Here is a 16433-nt window from a genome sequence, read left to right as displayed (position 1 = left end):
CAACAAGAGAAGCCACGGCAATAAGAAGCCCACGTGCCGCAACGACGAGTAGCCCCCGCTCGCCGCAACTAGAGAAAGCCCACGGGCAGCAACAAAGACCCAAAGCAGCCAAAAATAAATAAATAAAATTTTAAAAAAAGAGACAATACCCCATAAAGTTGGAAGCAAAGAAGGGTTTACAACCCCCTGTAGATAAATTCTTAAAACATGGCCTCTTGGTGTCCTGCCAGTCTCCACGCAATACTATTTTTCCAGATGTTAAGCCAAATGGGGAATATAGAATGGTACAAGATCTTAAAGCAGTAAATGATGCTGTGGTCCCTATTCACCCCCTCGTGGCCAATCCTTATAACACATTAGCCCAAATCCCTGAGGATGCTGAATGGTTTACTGTGCTCAAAAGGATGCCTTTTAGGATGCCTTTTGTGCATCCCAGTTCACCCCTCCTCACAGCATCTGTTTGCCTTCAAGGGGACTGATGCCCTCTCAGGCCAAATGCAACAATACACCCGGACAGTATTGCCTCAGGGGTTTCGGGACAGCCCACACTTGTTCGCCCAGGCCCTAGGAAAGGAACTAAGGGAGATAACACCTAAATGGGGCTATTCTGCAGTATGTAGATATTGATATATTAATAGGTAGCCCCTCCATGAAGGCCTCAAATCAGAATACAAGTGAAGTCTTTAATCTCCTTGGGGCCCGAGGTTAGAGTCTCTCGGACAAAGGCACAAATCTCAAAGCAACAAGTTAAACATCTGCACTATATTATAAACCTCGGAAGTAGACAGTTATCTCCAGATAGAAAACAGGCTATATTAGGCCTAAGCACTCTGAAAACAAACACCTTTTCTGGGCGTGGCAGGATTCTGCAGAATTTGGATCCCAGGATTTGGGATAATGGCTTAAGCCCCTGTATGAAGCCACTAAAGGCCCAGATACAAAACCATTACTTTGGACTGGGGAACAGGAAAAGGCTTTTAATAATATCAAGCAGGCCCTCACCAGAGCCCCTGCTCTGGGTCTCCCCAATTTGAAAAAGCCATTCATCTTATACGTGACTGAAAAGCAAGGGACAGCTCGGGGCGGGGGCGGTGGGTCCTAGCACAGAAGCTAGGGCAAGTTCCTCAGCCTATAGGCTATTTTTCCAAACAACTAGACTCGTGGCCCAAGGGTGGCCTGGCTGCCTTCGTGTAGTAGCTGCCACCACTTTAATTAGTGGAAAAAGCTAACAAGCTTACCTTTGGAGAGCCACTGGAAGTCCAGACCTCCCATCAAGTACAAGGGATCCTGGAGCTCAAAGGCCACCATTGGCTAACTGGAGGCTGCCTTACTAAGTACCAGGCTTTGTTCCTCGACTCCCCAGAGGTAACCCTTAAAACTTGCTGCACCCTCAACCCAGCTGCACGGATGCCTGCTGACAGCCCAGAACTAATGTACTCCTGCCTTGAAACCCTTGACCAGGTCTGTGCCTGTAGGTTTAATCTAACAGATCAAGCCATAGAAAACCCTGAGGAAGAATGGCTTACTGACGGCAGTAGCTTTATTAAGGACGGGGTCAGGAGGGCAGGGTATGCTATCATGAGCGCTCATAGTGTCACAGAAGTGAAACCTTTGCCACCCAACACTTCAGCCCAGAAGGCTGAACTGGTAGCTCTAACCCGAGCCTTAACCCCAGGGGAAGGAAAAACTGTAAATTTATACACAGACTCAAAATATGCCTTCCCTGTTCTACATGCCCACATAGCTATCTGGAAGGAAAGAGGACTTTTAAATACAAGAAATTCCCCTAAAAAAATGAGGCTGACATTTTACATCTCATAGAAGTAGTTCAAAAACCGTAAAACAGGTAGCACTCATTCACTGCTGCGGGCACCAAAAGGGAACTCCTCAAATTACCCAAAGGAACAACAGGGCAGATCAGGAAGCCAAGAAAGCAGCCCTGATACCCACAACAGAAACGGCATTGATCCCATCCCTTGCCCCTTCTAACGTTATACCAGATACTCAACTTCCGAAGAGACCTGGCCACGAGACCAAGGGGGAACTAAGGGAATAGATGGCTGGTGGCACATAGATCAAAAATTGCTCATACCTCTTTCTGACCAATGGAAAATTATTAAAGGGCCACATGATTCCTCCATCTGGGGAGGGATGCCATGTCTGCAGTGGTTTTCCAGCTTTTTACAGGAAAGGGCTCCCAGGGACAATCAGAAGGGTTGCTCGAGCCTGTGCCCTCTGCACCACCCATAATCCGGAGGCAGCCTCAAGCCGCACCCCCAACCCCTCTTGTTAGCCCAGCCCAGTGACGTGGGACTTACCCAGGAGAGGACTGGCAAATGGGTTTCGGTCAGGTGCCCTCTTTCCAAGGCTTCAAATACTTATTAGTATTTAAAGACACTTTCACCGGATGGGCAGAGGCCTTCCCCAGTAGGATGGAAAAGGCAACCAAGGTGGCTAGAACACTTCTATCAATAAAAGAAATCGTTTTTTCACTGACCCGGTGAGGCGGGGGGGCGAGCCCCGAAAAAAGAAAAAAATAAAAAAATAAAAATAAATAAATAAATAAATAAAAGAAATCACTCCTGGGTTCAGGTTACCCCGCCACCTCCAGAGTGACAGTGGACCCTCATTCAAAGCCAGGGTCGCCCAACAGCTCTCGCAGGCCTTAGGAATCAGATACCACCTGCATTCGTCCAGGAGACCTCTGTCCTCATGAAAAGTAGAACAGGCTAATCATACCCTAAAGAAAACCGTGGGCAAACTGTCAGGAAACCAGAACCGTGGTACCGCCTGCTGCCAATAGCTCCCTTAAGGGTCAGGGCGGCCCCTAAAACAACCACTAAGTTAAGCCTCTTTGAAATGACACGTGGAAGGCCATTCCTTACCCTGGACATGCTAACTGGCCCAGAAACCCAAGCCCATCTTAAATACATTATAAACCTAGGCCAGGTCCAGAGGTCTATACAAGAATACGGCAACAGAACCCAGCCCTCCCCAGGTAAGAGCGCTCATAGTGTCACAGAAGTGAAACCTTTGCCACCCAACACTCCATTGTAAATCCTGGGGACTGGGTGCTCTTAGAGACCTGGAAAAATGAGTCCCCCGGCACGCAGCTACTCCCAAAGTGGAAGGGTCCTTAACAAGTTCCGCTGAGCACCCCTACAGCAGTTAAGCTCCAGGGAATCACGAGTTGGGTCCGTCTGTCCAGGATTAAACCTGCCTCCACTGAGGTTACAGGAACCCGAAGACCCACATGCCAGCCATTCCTACGAATCCACCCCTTCCCCCAAGTCTCCATAGGACACAGAGGACCCTGGACAGCCTGAAAAATCCAGGTGGACGAGGAAGCCTCTCCAAGACCTAAAGCTCTATGCAGGAAGGACAAAGAGACTTCTTAGACCCAAGGCTAAGTACCCACAGCCACTATCTTCCTTTCTGCCCTCCAGTACTCTAGTCCACTTACAAAATAACTGACATGCTCTGGTGGAGTTAGATAATCACTGTCCTCCTTGCTCTCACGTTTGCTTTCAGAATTTATTACGAGTGCCGCTGTAGCCCTGCGCCTACACCCGAGAGAGAACTCCTCTACCCATGCTGGGTGGTTTAGTGTGACTCACCTGAAACCTCAGGACCCACACTTAACCACTAGCTTTCAACTCCCTACAACACTTCTTTTAATGCTCCTGCTTTCCAGTTCTTTTTCAAGATCAAAACTCTGATTGGTGCAACTATGAAGGTATTAATTACTTTAGATTTTCTCTACCTCTTTCCCTTGTCCACAGGACAGACAACTCCCTGGCTCACACCGCGCAAACTCTTGCTTCCTCCCCTCAGTTGACAGAATGCTGGATTTGCTTACCCCATGAGCTAAGTCCTTCATCGACCATAGCAACCCCTTTGTCCGTCCCGTAAAGAATTTTCACCAAGTTCCTGAGGGAAAATGGACTTTCAAAGACCCAAGACTCAGTGCTGTGATATACAGAGTCAAATTGTTCATCTTCCCACAGAAAAAAATTCTCATGTCTCTTGCCTACCTCTTCCTTAGCAGCAGAAGGAGAACATGAGGTCAAAACTGGGGAATGGGGCGACCTACGCGCAGAGGCGGGGCCAGGTCCAAGGCTGAGACCCGGGAGCTGTGAGAGCAGAGGCAGGGAAATCTCTCTGTGCAGCCTCGGAGGCAGCGGATTAAAGCTCCACGGTCCATTTGATGTGCCCTGCGTCTGTGGAGTGCATGAATGGACAGCGAATCATCCCAAATTGAGGAAGTGGACTTTGAGGACAAGATTTAAGACTTTCCCCCCTTTTCCTCTTTTTACAACGAATTATTCCAAATTAAGGAGGTGGACTTAGAGAGCAAGATTTCAGACTTCTCGCCCTTTTCCTCTTTTTACAACGAATTATCCCAAATTGAGGAGGTGGACTTGGAGAGCAAGATTTTTGATTTTTCCCCCTGCTCTCTTTTTGTGAATGTGTATGTGTAATCTTCTGTGTAAGATTCTCTCTGTATAGCTTTGCTTCCACCATATGTCTCAGGGTTCTATCGGTCCGTTTTTTTTTTTTTTTTCAATAATTACTTTCTAATTTTAATAACGCTACTATATTTCATACTTTATTCTATTTTACTTTACCTGCTCTTTTTTTCCTACTCTCCCTTCCTCCCTCCCTCCCTCCGCTCCTCCTTTCCTTCTTTCTTTTTCTTTCCTCCCTCCCACCCTTCTTCTTTCCACTTTCTTTTTCTTTCCTTCCTCCCTCCCTCCTGTCTTTCTTCCTTTCCTTCCTCCCTCCCTCCCTCCTTTCTTTCCTTCTTTCTTTCCATCCTTCCTCCCTCCCTCCTTTCTTTCTTCCTTCCTTCCTTCCTTCCTTTCTTCCCTTCTTCCTTTCTTTCCCTCTCTCTTTCTTTCTTCTACTAATTCTTTCTTTCTACTTTTTCTCCCTGTTACTCTGAGCCGGGTGGATGAAAGGCTCTTGGTGCTGCAGCCAGGAGCCAGTGCTGTGCCTCTGAAGTGGGAGAGCCAACTTCAGGACACGGGTCCACAAGAGACCTCCCAGCTCCACATAATATCAAGCAGCGAAAATCTCCCAGAGATCTCCATCCCAACACCAGCACCCAGCTTCAGTCAACGACCAGCAAGCTACAGTGCAGGTCACCCTATGCCAAGCAACTAGCAAGGCAGGAACACAACCCCACCCATTAGCAGAGAGGCTACCTAAAAACATAATAAGGCCATAGGCACCCCAAAACACACCACCAGACGTGGACCTGTCCACCAGAAAGACAAGATCGAGCCTCAACCACCAGAGCACAGGAATTAGTCCCCCCCACCAGGAAGCCTACACAACCTACTGAAACAACCTTAGCCACTGGGGTCAGACACCAAAAACAACGGGAACTACGAATCTGCAGCCGGCAAAAAGGAGACCCCAAACACAGTAACATAAGCAAAATGAGAAGGCAGAAAAACACACAGCAGGTGAAGGAGCAAGATAAACACCTACCAGACCTAACAAATGAAGAGGTAATAGGCAGTCTACCTGAAAAAGAATTCAGAATAATGATAGTAAAGCTGATCCAAGATTCTATTTCCATGATCCATAATCTTGGAAATAGAATAGACAACATGCAAGAAACAGTTAACAAGGACCTAGAAGAACTAAAGATGAATCAAGCATCGATTAAAAACACAATAAATGAAATGAAAAATACTCTAGATGGGATCAATAGCAGAATAACTGAGGCAGAAGAACGGATAAGTGAGGTGGAAGATAAAATAGTGGAAATAACTGATGCAGAGCAAAATAAAGAAAAAAGAATGAAAAGAACAGAGGAGAGTCTCAGAGATCTCTGGGACAACATTAAACGCACCAACATTCGAATTATAGGGGTTCCAGAAGAAGAAGAGAAAAAGAAAGGGACTGAGAAAATATTTGAAGAGATTATAGTTGAAAATTTCCCCAATATGGGAAAGGAAATAGTTAATCAAGTCCAGGAGGCACAGAGAGTCCCATACAGAATAAATCCAAGGAGAAATACGCCAAGACACATATTAATCAAACTGTCAAAAATTAAACACAAAGAAATCATATTAAAAGCAGCAAGGCAAAAACAACAAATAACACACAAGGGAATCCCCATAAGGTTAACAGCTGATCTCTCAGCAGAAACCCTACAAGCCAGAAGGGAGTGGCAGGACATAATTAAAGTGATGAAGGAGAGAAACCTGCAACCTAGATTACTCTACCCAGCAAGGATCTCATTCAGATTTGATGGAGAAATTAAAACCTTTACAGACAAGCAAAAGCTGAGAGAGTTCAGCACCACCAAACCAGCTTTACAACAAATGCTAAAGGAACTTCTCTAGGCAAGAAACACAACAGAAGGAATATACCTACAATAACGAACCCAAAGCAATTAAGGAAATGGGAATAGGAACATACATATCAATAATTACCTTAAATGTAAATGGACTAAATGCTCCCACCAAAAGACACAGAGTGGCTGAATGGATACAAAAACAAGACCCATATATATGCTGTCTACAAGAGACACACTTCAAACCTAGAGACACATACAGATTGAAAGTAAAGGGATGGAAAAAGATATTCCATGCAAATGGAAATCAAAAGAAAGCTGGAGTAGCAATTCTTATATCAGACAAAATAGACTTTAAAATAAAGACTATTAGAAGAGACAAGGAAGGACACTACATAACGATAAAGGGATCGATCCAAGAAGAAGATATAACAATTGTAAATATTTATGCACCCAACATAGGAGCACCTCAATACATAAGGCAAATACTAACAGCCATAAAAGGGGAAATCGACAGTAACACAATCATAGTAGGGGACTTTAACACCCCACTTTCACCAATGGACAGATCATCCAAAATGAAAATAAATAAGGAAACACAAGCTTTAAATGATACATTAAACGAGATGGACTTAGTTGATATTTATAGGACATTCCATCCAAAAACAACAGAATACACATTTTTCTCAAGTGCTCATGGAACATTCTCCAGGATAGATCATATCTTGGGTCACAAATCAAGCCTCGGTAATTTTAAGAAAATTGAAATTGTATCAAGTATCTTCTCCGACCACAATGCTATGAGACTAGACATCAATTACAGGAAAAGATGTGTAAAAAATACAAACACATGGAGGCTAAACAATACACTACTCAATAACGAAGTGATCACTGAAGAAATCAAAGAGGAAATTAAAAAATACCTAGAAACAAATGACAATGGAGACACGACGACCCAAAACCTATGGGATGCAGCAAAAGCAGTTCTAAGGGGGAAGTTTATAGCAATACAATCCCACCTTAAGAAACAGGAAGCATTTCGAGTAAACAACCTGACCCTGCACCTAAAGCAATTAGAGAAAGAAGAACAAAAATACCCCAAAGCTAGCAGAAGGAAAGAAATCATAAAGATCAGATCAGAAATAAATGAAAAAGAAATGAAGGAAACGATAGCAAAGATCAACCAAACTAAAAGCTGGTTCTTTGAGAAGATAAACAAAATTGACAAACCATTAGCCAGACTCATCAAGAAAAAAAGGGAGAAGACTCAAATCAATAGAATTAGAAATGAAAAAGGAGAAGTAACAACTGACACTGCAGAAATACAAAAGATTATGAGAGATTACTATAAGCAACTCTATTCCAATAAAATGGACAACCTGGAAGAAATGGACACATTCTTAGAAATGCACAACCTGCCAAGACTGACTCAGGAAGAAATAGAAAATATGAATAGACCAATCACAAGCACTGAAATTGAAACTGTGATTAAAAATCTTCCATCAAACAAAAGCCCAGGACCAGATGGCTTCACAGGTGAATTCTATCAAACATTTAGAGAAGAGCTAACACCTATCCTTCTCAAACTCTTCCAAAATATAGCAGAGGGAGGAACACTCCCAAACTCATTCTACGAGGCCGACATCACCTTGATACCAAAACCAGGCAAGGATGTCACAAAGAAAGAAAACTACAGGCCAATATCACTGATGAACATAGATGCAAAAATCCTCAACAAAATACTAGCAAACAGAATCCAAGAGCACATTAAAAGGATCATACACCATGATCAAGTGGGGTTTATCCCAGGAATGCAAGGATTCTTCAATATACGCAAATCAATCAATGTAATACACCATATTAACAAGTTGAAGGAGAAAAACCATATGATCATCTCAATAGATGCAGAGAAAGCTTTCGACAAAATTCAACACCCATTTATGATAAAAACCCTGCAGAAAGTAGGTATAGAGGGATCTTTCCTCAACATAATAAAGGCCATATATGACAAACCCACAGCCAACATTGTCCTCAATGGTGAAAAACTGAAACCATTTCCACTAAGATCAGGAACAAGACAAGGCTGCCCACTCTCACCACTCTTATTCAACATAGTTTTGGAAGTTTTAGCCACAGCAATCAGAGAAGAAAAGGAAATAAAAGGAATCCAAATTGGAAAAGAAGAAGTAAAGCTGTCACTGTTTGCAGATGACATGATACTATACATAGAGAATCCTAAAGATGCTACCGAAAAACTACTAGAGCTAATCAATGAATTTGGTAAAGTAGCAGGATATAAAATTAATGTACAGAAATCTCTGGCATTCCTGTACACTAATGATGAAAAATCTGAAAATGAAATCAAGAAAACACTCCCATTTACCATCGCAACAAAAAGAATAAAATATCTAGGAATAAACCTACCTAAGGAGACAAAAGACCTGTATGCAGAAAACTATAAGACACTGATGAAAGAAATTAAAGATGATACAAATAGATGGAGAGATATACCATGCTCCTGGATTGGAAGAATCAATATTGTGAAAATGACTCTACTACCGAAAGCAATCTACAGATTCAATGCAATCCCTATCAAACTACCACTGGCATTTTTCACAGAACTAGAACAAAAAATTTCAAAATTTGTTTGGAAAAACAAAAGGCCCCGAATAGCTAAAGCAATCTTGAGAACGAAAAACGGAGCTGGAGGAATCAGGCTCCCTGACTTCAGACTATACTACAAAGCTACAGTAATTAAGACAGTCTGGTACTGGCATAAAAACAGAAAGATAGATCAGTGGATCAGGATAGAAAGCCCAGAGATAAACCCACGCACATATGGCCAACTTATCTTTGATAAAGGAGGCAGGAATGTACAGTGGAGAAAGGACAGCCTCTTCAATAAGTGGTGCTGGGAAAACTGGACAGGGACATGTAAAAGTTTGAGATTAGATCATTCCCTAGCACCATACACAAAAATAAGCTCAAAATGGATTAAAGACTTAAATGTAAGGCCAGAAACTATCAAACTCTTAGAGGAAAACATAGGTAGAACACTCTATGACATAAATCACAGCAAGATCCTTTTGGACCCACCTCCTAGAGAAATGGAAATAAAAACAAAGATAAACAAATGGGACCTAATGAAACTTCAAAGCTTTTGCACAGCAAAGGAAACCATAAAGAAGACCAAAAGACAACCCTCAGAATGGGAGAAAATATTTGCAAATGAAGCAACTGACAAAGGATTAATCTCCAAAATTTATAAACAGCTCATGCAGCTCAATAGCAAAAAAACAGACAACCCAATCCAAAAATGGGCAGAAGACTTAAATAGGCATTTCTCCAAAGAAGATATACAGACTGCCAACAAACACATGAAAGAATGCTCAACATCATTAATCATTAGAGAAATGCAAATCAAAACTACAATGAGATATCATCTCACACCAGTCAGAATGGCCATCATCAAGGAATCTAGAAACAATAAATGCTGGAGAGGGTGTGGAGAAAAGGGAACACTCTTGCACTGCTGGTGGGAATGTGAATTGGTACAGCCACTATGGAGAACGGTATGGAGGTTCCTTAAAAAACTACAAATAGAACTACCATATGACCCAGCAATCCCACTACTGGGCATATACCCTGAGAAAACCATAATTCAAAAAGAGACATGTACCAAAATGTTCATTGCAGCTCTATTCACAATAGCCCGGAGCTGGAAACAACCTAAGTGTCCATCATCGGATGAATGGATAAAGAAGATGTGGCACATATATACAATGGAATATTACTCAGCCATAAAAAGAAACGAAACTGAGCTATTTGTAATGAGGTGGATAGACCTAGAGTCTGTCATACAGAGTGAAGTTAGTCAGAAAGAGAAAGACAAATACCGTATGCTAACACATATATACGGAATTTAAAAAAAAATGTCATGAAGAACCTAGGGGCAAAACGGGAATGAAGACGCAGACCTACTTGAGAATGGACTTGAGGGTATGGGGAGGGGGAAGGGTGGACTGTGACAAGGCGAAAGAGAGGCATGGACGTGTATACACTACCAAACGTAAGGTAGATAGATAGTGGGAAGCAGCCGCAGAGCACAGGGAGATCAGCTCGGTGCTTTGTGACCGCCTGGAGGGGTGGGATGGGGAGGGTGGGAGGGAGGGAGATGCATGAGGGAAGGGATGTGGGAACAGATATATATGTATGACTGATTCACTTTGTTATAAAGCAGAAACTAATTAAAAAAATAAATAAATAAACTTAAAAAAAAAAAAAAAAAAAACTGGGGAATGAAAGACTGGCATTAAGACACCCCGGCGTTTTATGATGCCTCTCGCCCAAGCCAGAGGTCCAGTTGCCCGTTTGTGCTCAAACCCTAACCCACTACCTGATGGAAGAAGGATCCATACTGGTGGAGCAATTGACAGAACGGAATGGATGGAGCGCATTGGGTATATGGTTGGAAAATATTTCCACAACGACAGGATTGGATGGCTAAGCTTTAAAACCTTAGGCCAGTTAGTCTATTGTGCCCCAACAGGATACGTCTTTGGATGCCACGTAGATAAACAACTGTGGGCTACTAATTGCCTACACAATCATTCCACACCTACGCAGTGTAGGCTGGGAACCTTGATTTCCCCTTTCTCAATCCACTCCTCAAATGAATCCAAGCACTGGGTCAGTTCATTAAAACCGTTCACTGGATTGACTCGAAACTTACCCGAGAATATCCCAGATGGAAAGGCCTATTTCGTTGGGTATGCACTGTTACCATGGAGGGGGGACAGCTGCCCACCAACACGTCCTTCAAAACTTGCGTGCACTCTTACCACCACAGCCAGTGAGACTACTAAATCTCCTATTAATTTACAGAGTCTCTAGATTCCCTGGCCAAGGGGGTACTTGACAACCGACTGGCCCTGGGTTACCTATTGGCAGAACACAAGGAGTATGTGCAACCGCCAATACTTCCTGTCACACGTACGTTAACACCTCTTCCCAGGTAGAAACCAACACTGAAACAATTCAACAATAAGCCACTTGGCTTCAGCAGACAATTAACCATCAATCCTCGTTATTCAGTACGGGCGGGAAAACTGAAAACTGGTTCTCTAGTTTGTTCTCTTGGATCCCACAAGGTATTAAAAACTTTCTGACAGGTTTCCATCTTCTTATACCCCTCCTCTTTTCAGTCACACTGATTTATGTTATATTTCGCCTAGTGCTTGTTGTCTTCCGTACTGTTATAAATCTATAACTAAGAACTTTCAGCCCAAGTAGGAGGGCTGGGACCAACAGGTTCAGAACTTCCATTTTAGAAACGGAGAAACATGCTAAATTTTAACCCTGAGATTAACAAAAATACGCTGACCATGTATAACCAGATTCTTACCCCTGCTTGAGTCTCGGGATTATAATTGTCTTTCACTAGTCTTTAGCCCCTGCTACTCTAATCTACCTATTCAGTTTGTTTCCTCGAGGGCACAACAGGATAGTGGTGATGCATGGATTCCAGCTGCTCCCTGAAAAAGACCCTGCCAGAATAACAGCAGAAGTCACCCTGGGGTCCCTCAACAAGATATGGCAAGAGTTGCATGGCTCCAATTAGGTAGGGTCTGTAAGCCCCATGCCAGCCTGAAGAAGCTACAGAAGATAGACCTTCGGCCTTTATCTTCCCAGTAAAGATTTCTTGGGGTCCATGTCTCTCAGGGGGAATTTGAGGCAGGAGATGGATGGGTCCCAGGCTGAGGAGCTGGAATCCCTGTGGACAGATACTCTAGGATAAACATAATGGCAGGAACAGGGGGAGCTGAGTCCTGCTTGGAGAGAAGATAAAGAGACCACATATCTCTCATTCTTGAGGTCAAGGACACCTTCCTGACTGCACATGCAACAGAAAGGTTCCCCAGAGGTCAGAGAAGGGAGGGGGTGTCAGACCATAACATGTTCTTCTTCCCAGAAACCCCTGCACTGGAATCCACCTTGTCTAAAAGATGCACGTGCACGCAGGGGAGGGCCCTGAGTTAGACCAAATATGGACTCAGAGCCAGGCAAAGCAGGATGACTGGCCAGAGGGAACCGGGAAGAACTGCCCCATATAAGTGATGTGAACTACCCCAAGGGTGCAACTCTCTCTGAGCCTGCCTGTGTGTGTCTATCCACACGTACTTTTTTTCCTCCTAATAAACACTTTACTTGTTTCACTACCTCTGTCTCTTTGTTGAAATTCTTTTCCACAAAGCAGATGACCCAGGGCCTTGGAACTAGCCACTGGCCCTCGAGGTTGAGTGGCTAGGATTTGGCATTCTCACTGCCACGGGCTGGCTTCAATCTCTGGTCTGGGACCTGAGATCCTGCTTCAAGCCACTGCAGGCTGAGGTCACCTGAGTTCATCGCCACTTCTGTTCAACATAGGTTTGGAAGTCCTAGCCACAGCAATCAGAGAAGAAAAAGAAATAAAAGGAATCCAAATTGGAAAAGAAGTAAAACTATCACTGTTTGCAGAGCACATGATGCTACACATTAAAAAATCCTAAAGATGCTACCAGAAAACTACTAGAGCTCAATGAATTCAGTAAAGTTGCAGGATACAAAATTAATACACAGAAAGCTTTTGCATTCCTACACACTAAAAATGAAAGATCAGAAAGAGAAATTAACGAAACAATCCGATTTACCATCACGTCAAAAAGAATAAAATACTTAGAAATAAACCTACCTAAGGAGGCAAGAGACCTGTACTCAGAAAACTATGATGAAAGAAATCAAAGATGACACAAACAGATGGAAAGATATAGCATGTTCTTGGACTGGAAGAAGCAATATTGTCAAAATGACTATACTACCCAAGGCAATCTACGGATTCAGTGCAATCCCTATCAAATCACCAATGGCATTTTTCACAGAACTAGCACAAAAAAAATTTTAATTTGTATGGAAACACAAAAGACCCCGAACTGCCAAAGCAATCTTAAGAAACACAGAGCTGGAGGAATCAGATTCCCTGACTTCACACTGTACTACAAAGCTACAGTCATCGGGCTTCCCTGGTGGCGCAGTGGTTGAGAGTCCGCCTGCCGATGCAGGGGACACGGGTTCGTGCCCCGGACCGGGAAGATCCCACATGCCGCGGAGCGGCTAGGCCCATGAGCCATGGCCGCTGAGCCTGCGCGTCTGGAGCCTGTGCTCCGCAACGGGAGAGGCCACAGCAGTGAGAGGCCCACGTACCCCAAAAAAAAAAAAAAAAAAAAAAAAAGCTACAGTCATCAAAACAGTATGATACTGGCATAAAACCAGAAATATAGCTCAATGAAACAGGATAGAAAGCCCAGAAATAAACCCCACACCTATTGTCAATTAATCTACAACAAAGGAGGCAAGAATATACAATGGAGAAAAAATAGGCTCTTCAATAAATGGTGCTGGAAAAACTGGACAGCTACATGTAAAAGAATGAAATTAGAACATTCTCTAACACCATATACAAAAATAAACTCAGAACAGATTAAAGACCTAAATGTAAGGTCAGATACTATAAAATCCTTAAAGGAAAACATAGGAAGAACACTCTTTGACATAAATCACAGCAAAATCTTTTTGGATCCACCTCCTAGAGTAATGAAAATAAAAACAAAAATAAATAAATGAAACCTAATTCAACTTAAAAGCTTTTGCACAGCAAAGGAAACCATAAACAAAACGAAAAGACAACCCTTAGAGTGGGAGAAAATATTTGCAAATGAAGCAAACAACAAGGGATTAATCTCCAAAATATACAAACAGCTCATGCAGCTGAATATCAAAAAAACAAACAACCCAATCAAAAAATGGGCAGAAGATCTCAACAGATGCTTCTCCAAAGACGACATATAGATGGCCAAAAAGCTCATGAAAAGATGCTCAATATCACTAATTATTAGAGAAATGCACATCAAAACTACAATGAGGTACCACCTCACACCGTTCAGAATGGCCATCATCAAAAAGTCTACAAACAATAAATACTGGAGAGGGTGTGGAGAAAAGGGAACCCTCTTACACTGTTGGTAGGAATGTAAATTGGTACAGCCACTACGGAAAACAGTATGAAGGTTCCTTAAAAAACTAAAAACAGAATTACCATATGATCCAGCAGTCCCACTCCTGGGCATATGTCTGGAGAAAAACATAATTTGAAAAGATACATGCACCCCAATATTCACTGCAGCACTATTTACAAGAGCCAGGACATGGAAGCAACGTAAATGTCCATCAACAGAGGAATGGATAAAGAAGATGTGGCTTCCCTGGTGGCGTGGTGGTTAAGAATCCTCCTGCCATGCACGGGCTGGGCTTGCAAAAGGATCAACATGCCTTTGGCTAGAGATTTACTGCATCCTTCTTTGGAAGAAGAAAAGAAAAAACATAAAAAGAAACGGCTGGTTCAAAGTCCAAATTCTTATTTTATGGATGTAACATGTCCAGGCTGCTATGAGATTACCACAGTTTTCAGCCATACTCAGACAGTGGTGCTTTGTGTAGGTTGTTCAACCGTGTTGTGCCAGCCGACAGGAGGAAAGGCCAGACTCATAGAAGCGTGTTCATTTAGAAGAAAGCAACACTAATGATCCACACAACTGCCTGAATTTGTGTTCTATCTCAGAAAGCCTTATCAGTTCAGTAATTCCAGTTAATCTACCAAGATAATGTAATTATGTTTAATTTTGTAAGGTATACAACAGCACTCTCCTATTTTGGTGTCACTATTTCAATAAAGTTTTGATTATGGGCAAAAAAAAAAAAAAAGAATCCTCCTGCCAATGCAGGAGACACTGGTTTCAGCCCTGGTCTGGGAAGATCCCACATGCCGCAGAGCAGCTAAGCCCGCATGACACAACTACTGAGCCCGCATGACTACTGAAGCCTGTGCACCTAGAGACCGTGCTCTGCAACAACCCACCACAATGAGAAGCCCATGCACTGCAATGAAGAGGAGCCCCCGCTCAGCAACAAAGACCCAATGCAGCCATAAATAAATAAATAAATAAATAAATAAATAAATAAATAAATAAATAAATAAATAAATAAATAAATAAATAAATAAATAAATAAATAAATAAATAAATAAATAAAAGATGTGGTACATATATACAATGGAATATGACTCAACCATAAAAAAGAACGAAATAATGCCATTTGCAGCAACATGGATGAACCTACAGATTGTCATACTGAGTGAAGTAAGTCAGAGAGAGAAAGACAAATATCATATGATATCACTTATACATGGAATCTAGAAAAAAGGGTACAAATGAACTTACCTACCAAACAGACTTACAGATGTAGAAAATAAACTTATGGTTACCAAGGGGTAAGGGAGGGGGGAGGAATAAATTAGAAGACTGGGATTGACATATACACACTACTATATACAAAATAGGTAACTAATAAGGACCTACTGGATAGCACAGGGACTCAATACTCTGGAATGGCCTACTTGGGAAAAGAATCTAAAAAAGAGTGGATACATGTATATGTATAACTGCTTCACTTTGCTGTACACTTGAAACTAACATGACACTGTAAATCAACTATACTCCAATAAAAATTTTTTAAAAACAAACAAACATAACAAAACAGAAACAAGCTCATAAATACAGAGAACAAACTGGTGGTTGCCAGAGGGAGGTGGGTAGGGGGGGATTAGGAAAATAGGTGAGGCAGGTTAAGAGGTACAAACTTCCAGTTACAAAATAAATGAGTCACAGGTATAAAATGTACAGTGTGGGGAATATAGTCAATAACTATGTAATATCTTTGTATTGTGACATATCATAACTAGACTTATTATGGTGATCATTTTATAATGTATAAAAATATCGAATCACTACGTTATATACTTGAAATTAATAAAATATTGTAAGTCAATTATACTTCAATAAAAAAAATTATACAAATGAACTTACTTACAAAACAGAAACAATCACAGACTTAGAAAACAAACCTATGATAACCAAAAGGGAAAGGTGGCAGGGGAAGGGATAAATTGGGAGTTTGGGATTGACATATATACACTACTATATTTAAATTAGATAACCAACAAGGACCTACTGTATAGGACAGGGAACTCTAA

General features: G+C 42.1%; 1 protein-coding gene across 1 annotated transcript; it reads left to right on the top strand.

The window, feature by feature from the left end:
• The first annotated feature begins 14646 nt into the window (after positions 1-14646).
• On the top strand, positions 14647-15434 carry LOC308608091 (small ribosomal subunit protein eS27-like). The gene has a single exon (XM_081220764.1). The coding sequence runs from the start codon at positions 14671-14673 to the stop codon at positions 14923-14925; it is 255 nt and encodes an 84-aa protein (XP_081076890.1). The 5' UTR covers positions 14647-14670; the 3' UTR covers positions 14926-15434.
• The last annotated feature ends 999 nt before the right edge of the window (positions 15435-16433 follow it).

Source organism: Mesoplodon bidens (assembly GCF_964165515.1).
Source record: "Mesoplodon bidens genome assembly, chromosome: 20".
Lineage (NCBI taxonomy): Eukaryota > Metazoa > Chordata > Mammalia > Artiodactyla > Ziphiidae > Mesoplodon > Mesoplodon bidens.
Note: the sequence above shows the minus strand (reverse complement) of the source record. Positions and strands in the feature narration are given on the sequence as shown.

Bases quoted from the DNA above. Each gene is read 5' to 3' on its own strand.
- LOC308608091 (XM_081220764.1), top strand. From the start codon at position 14,671: ATGCCTTTGGCTAGAGATTTACTGCATCCTTCTTTGGAAGAAGAAAAG.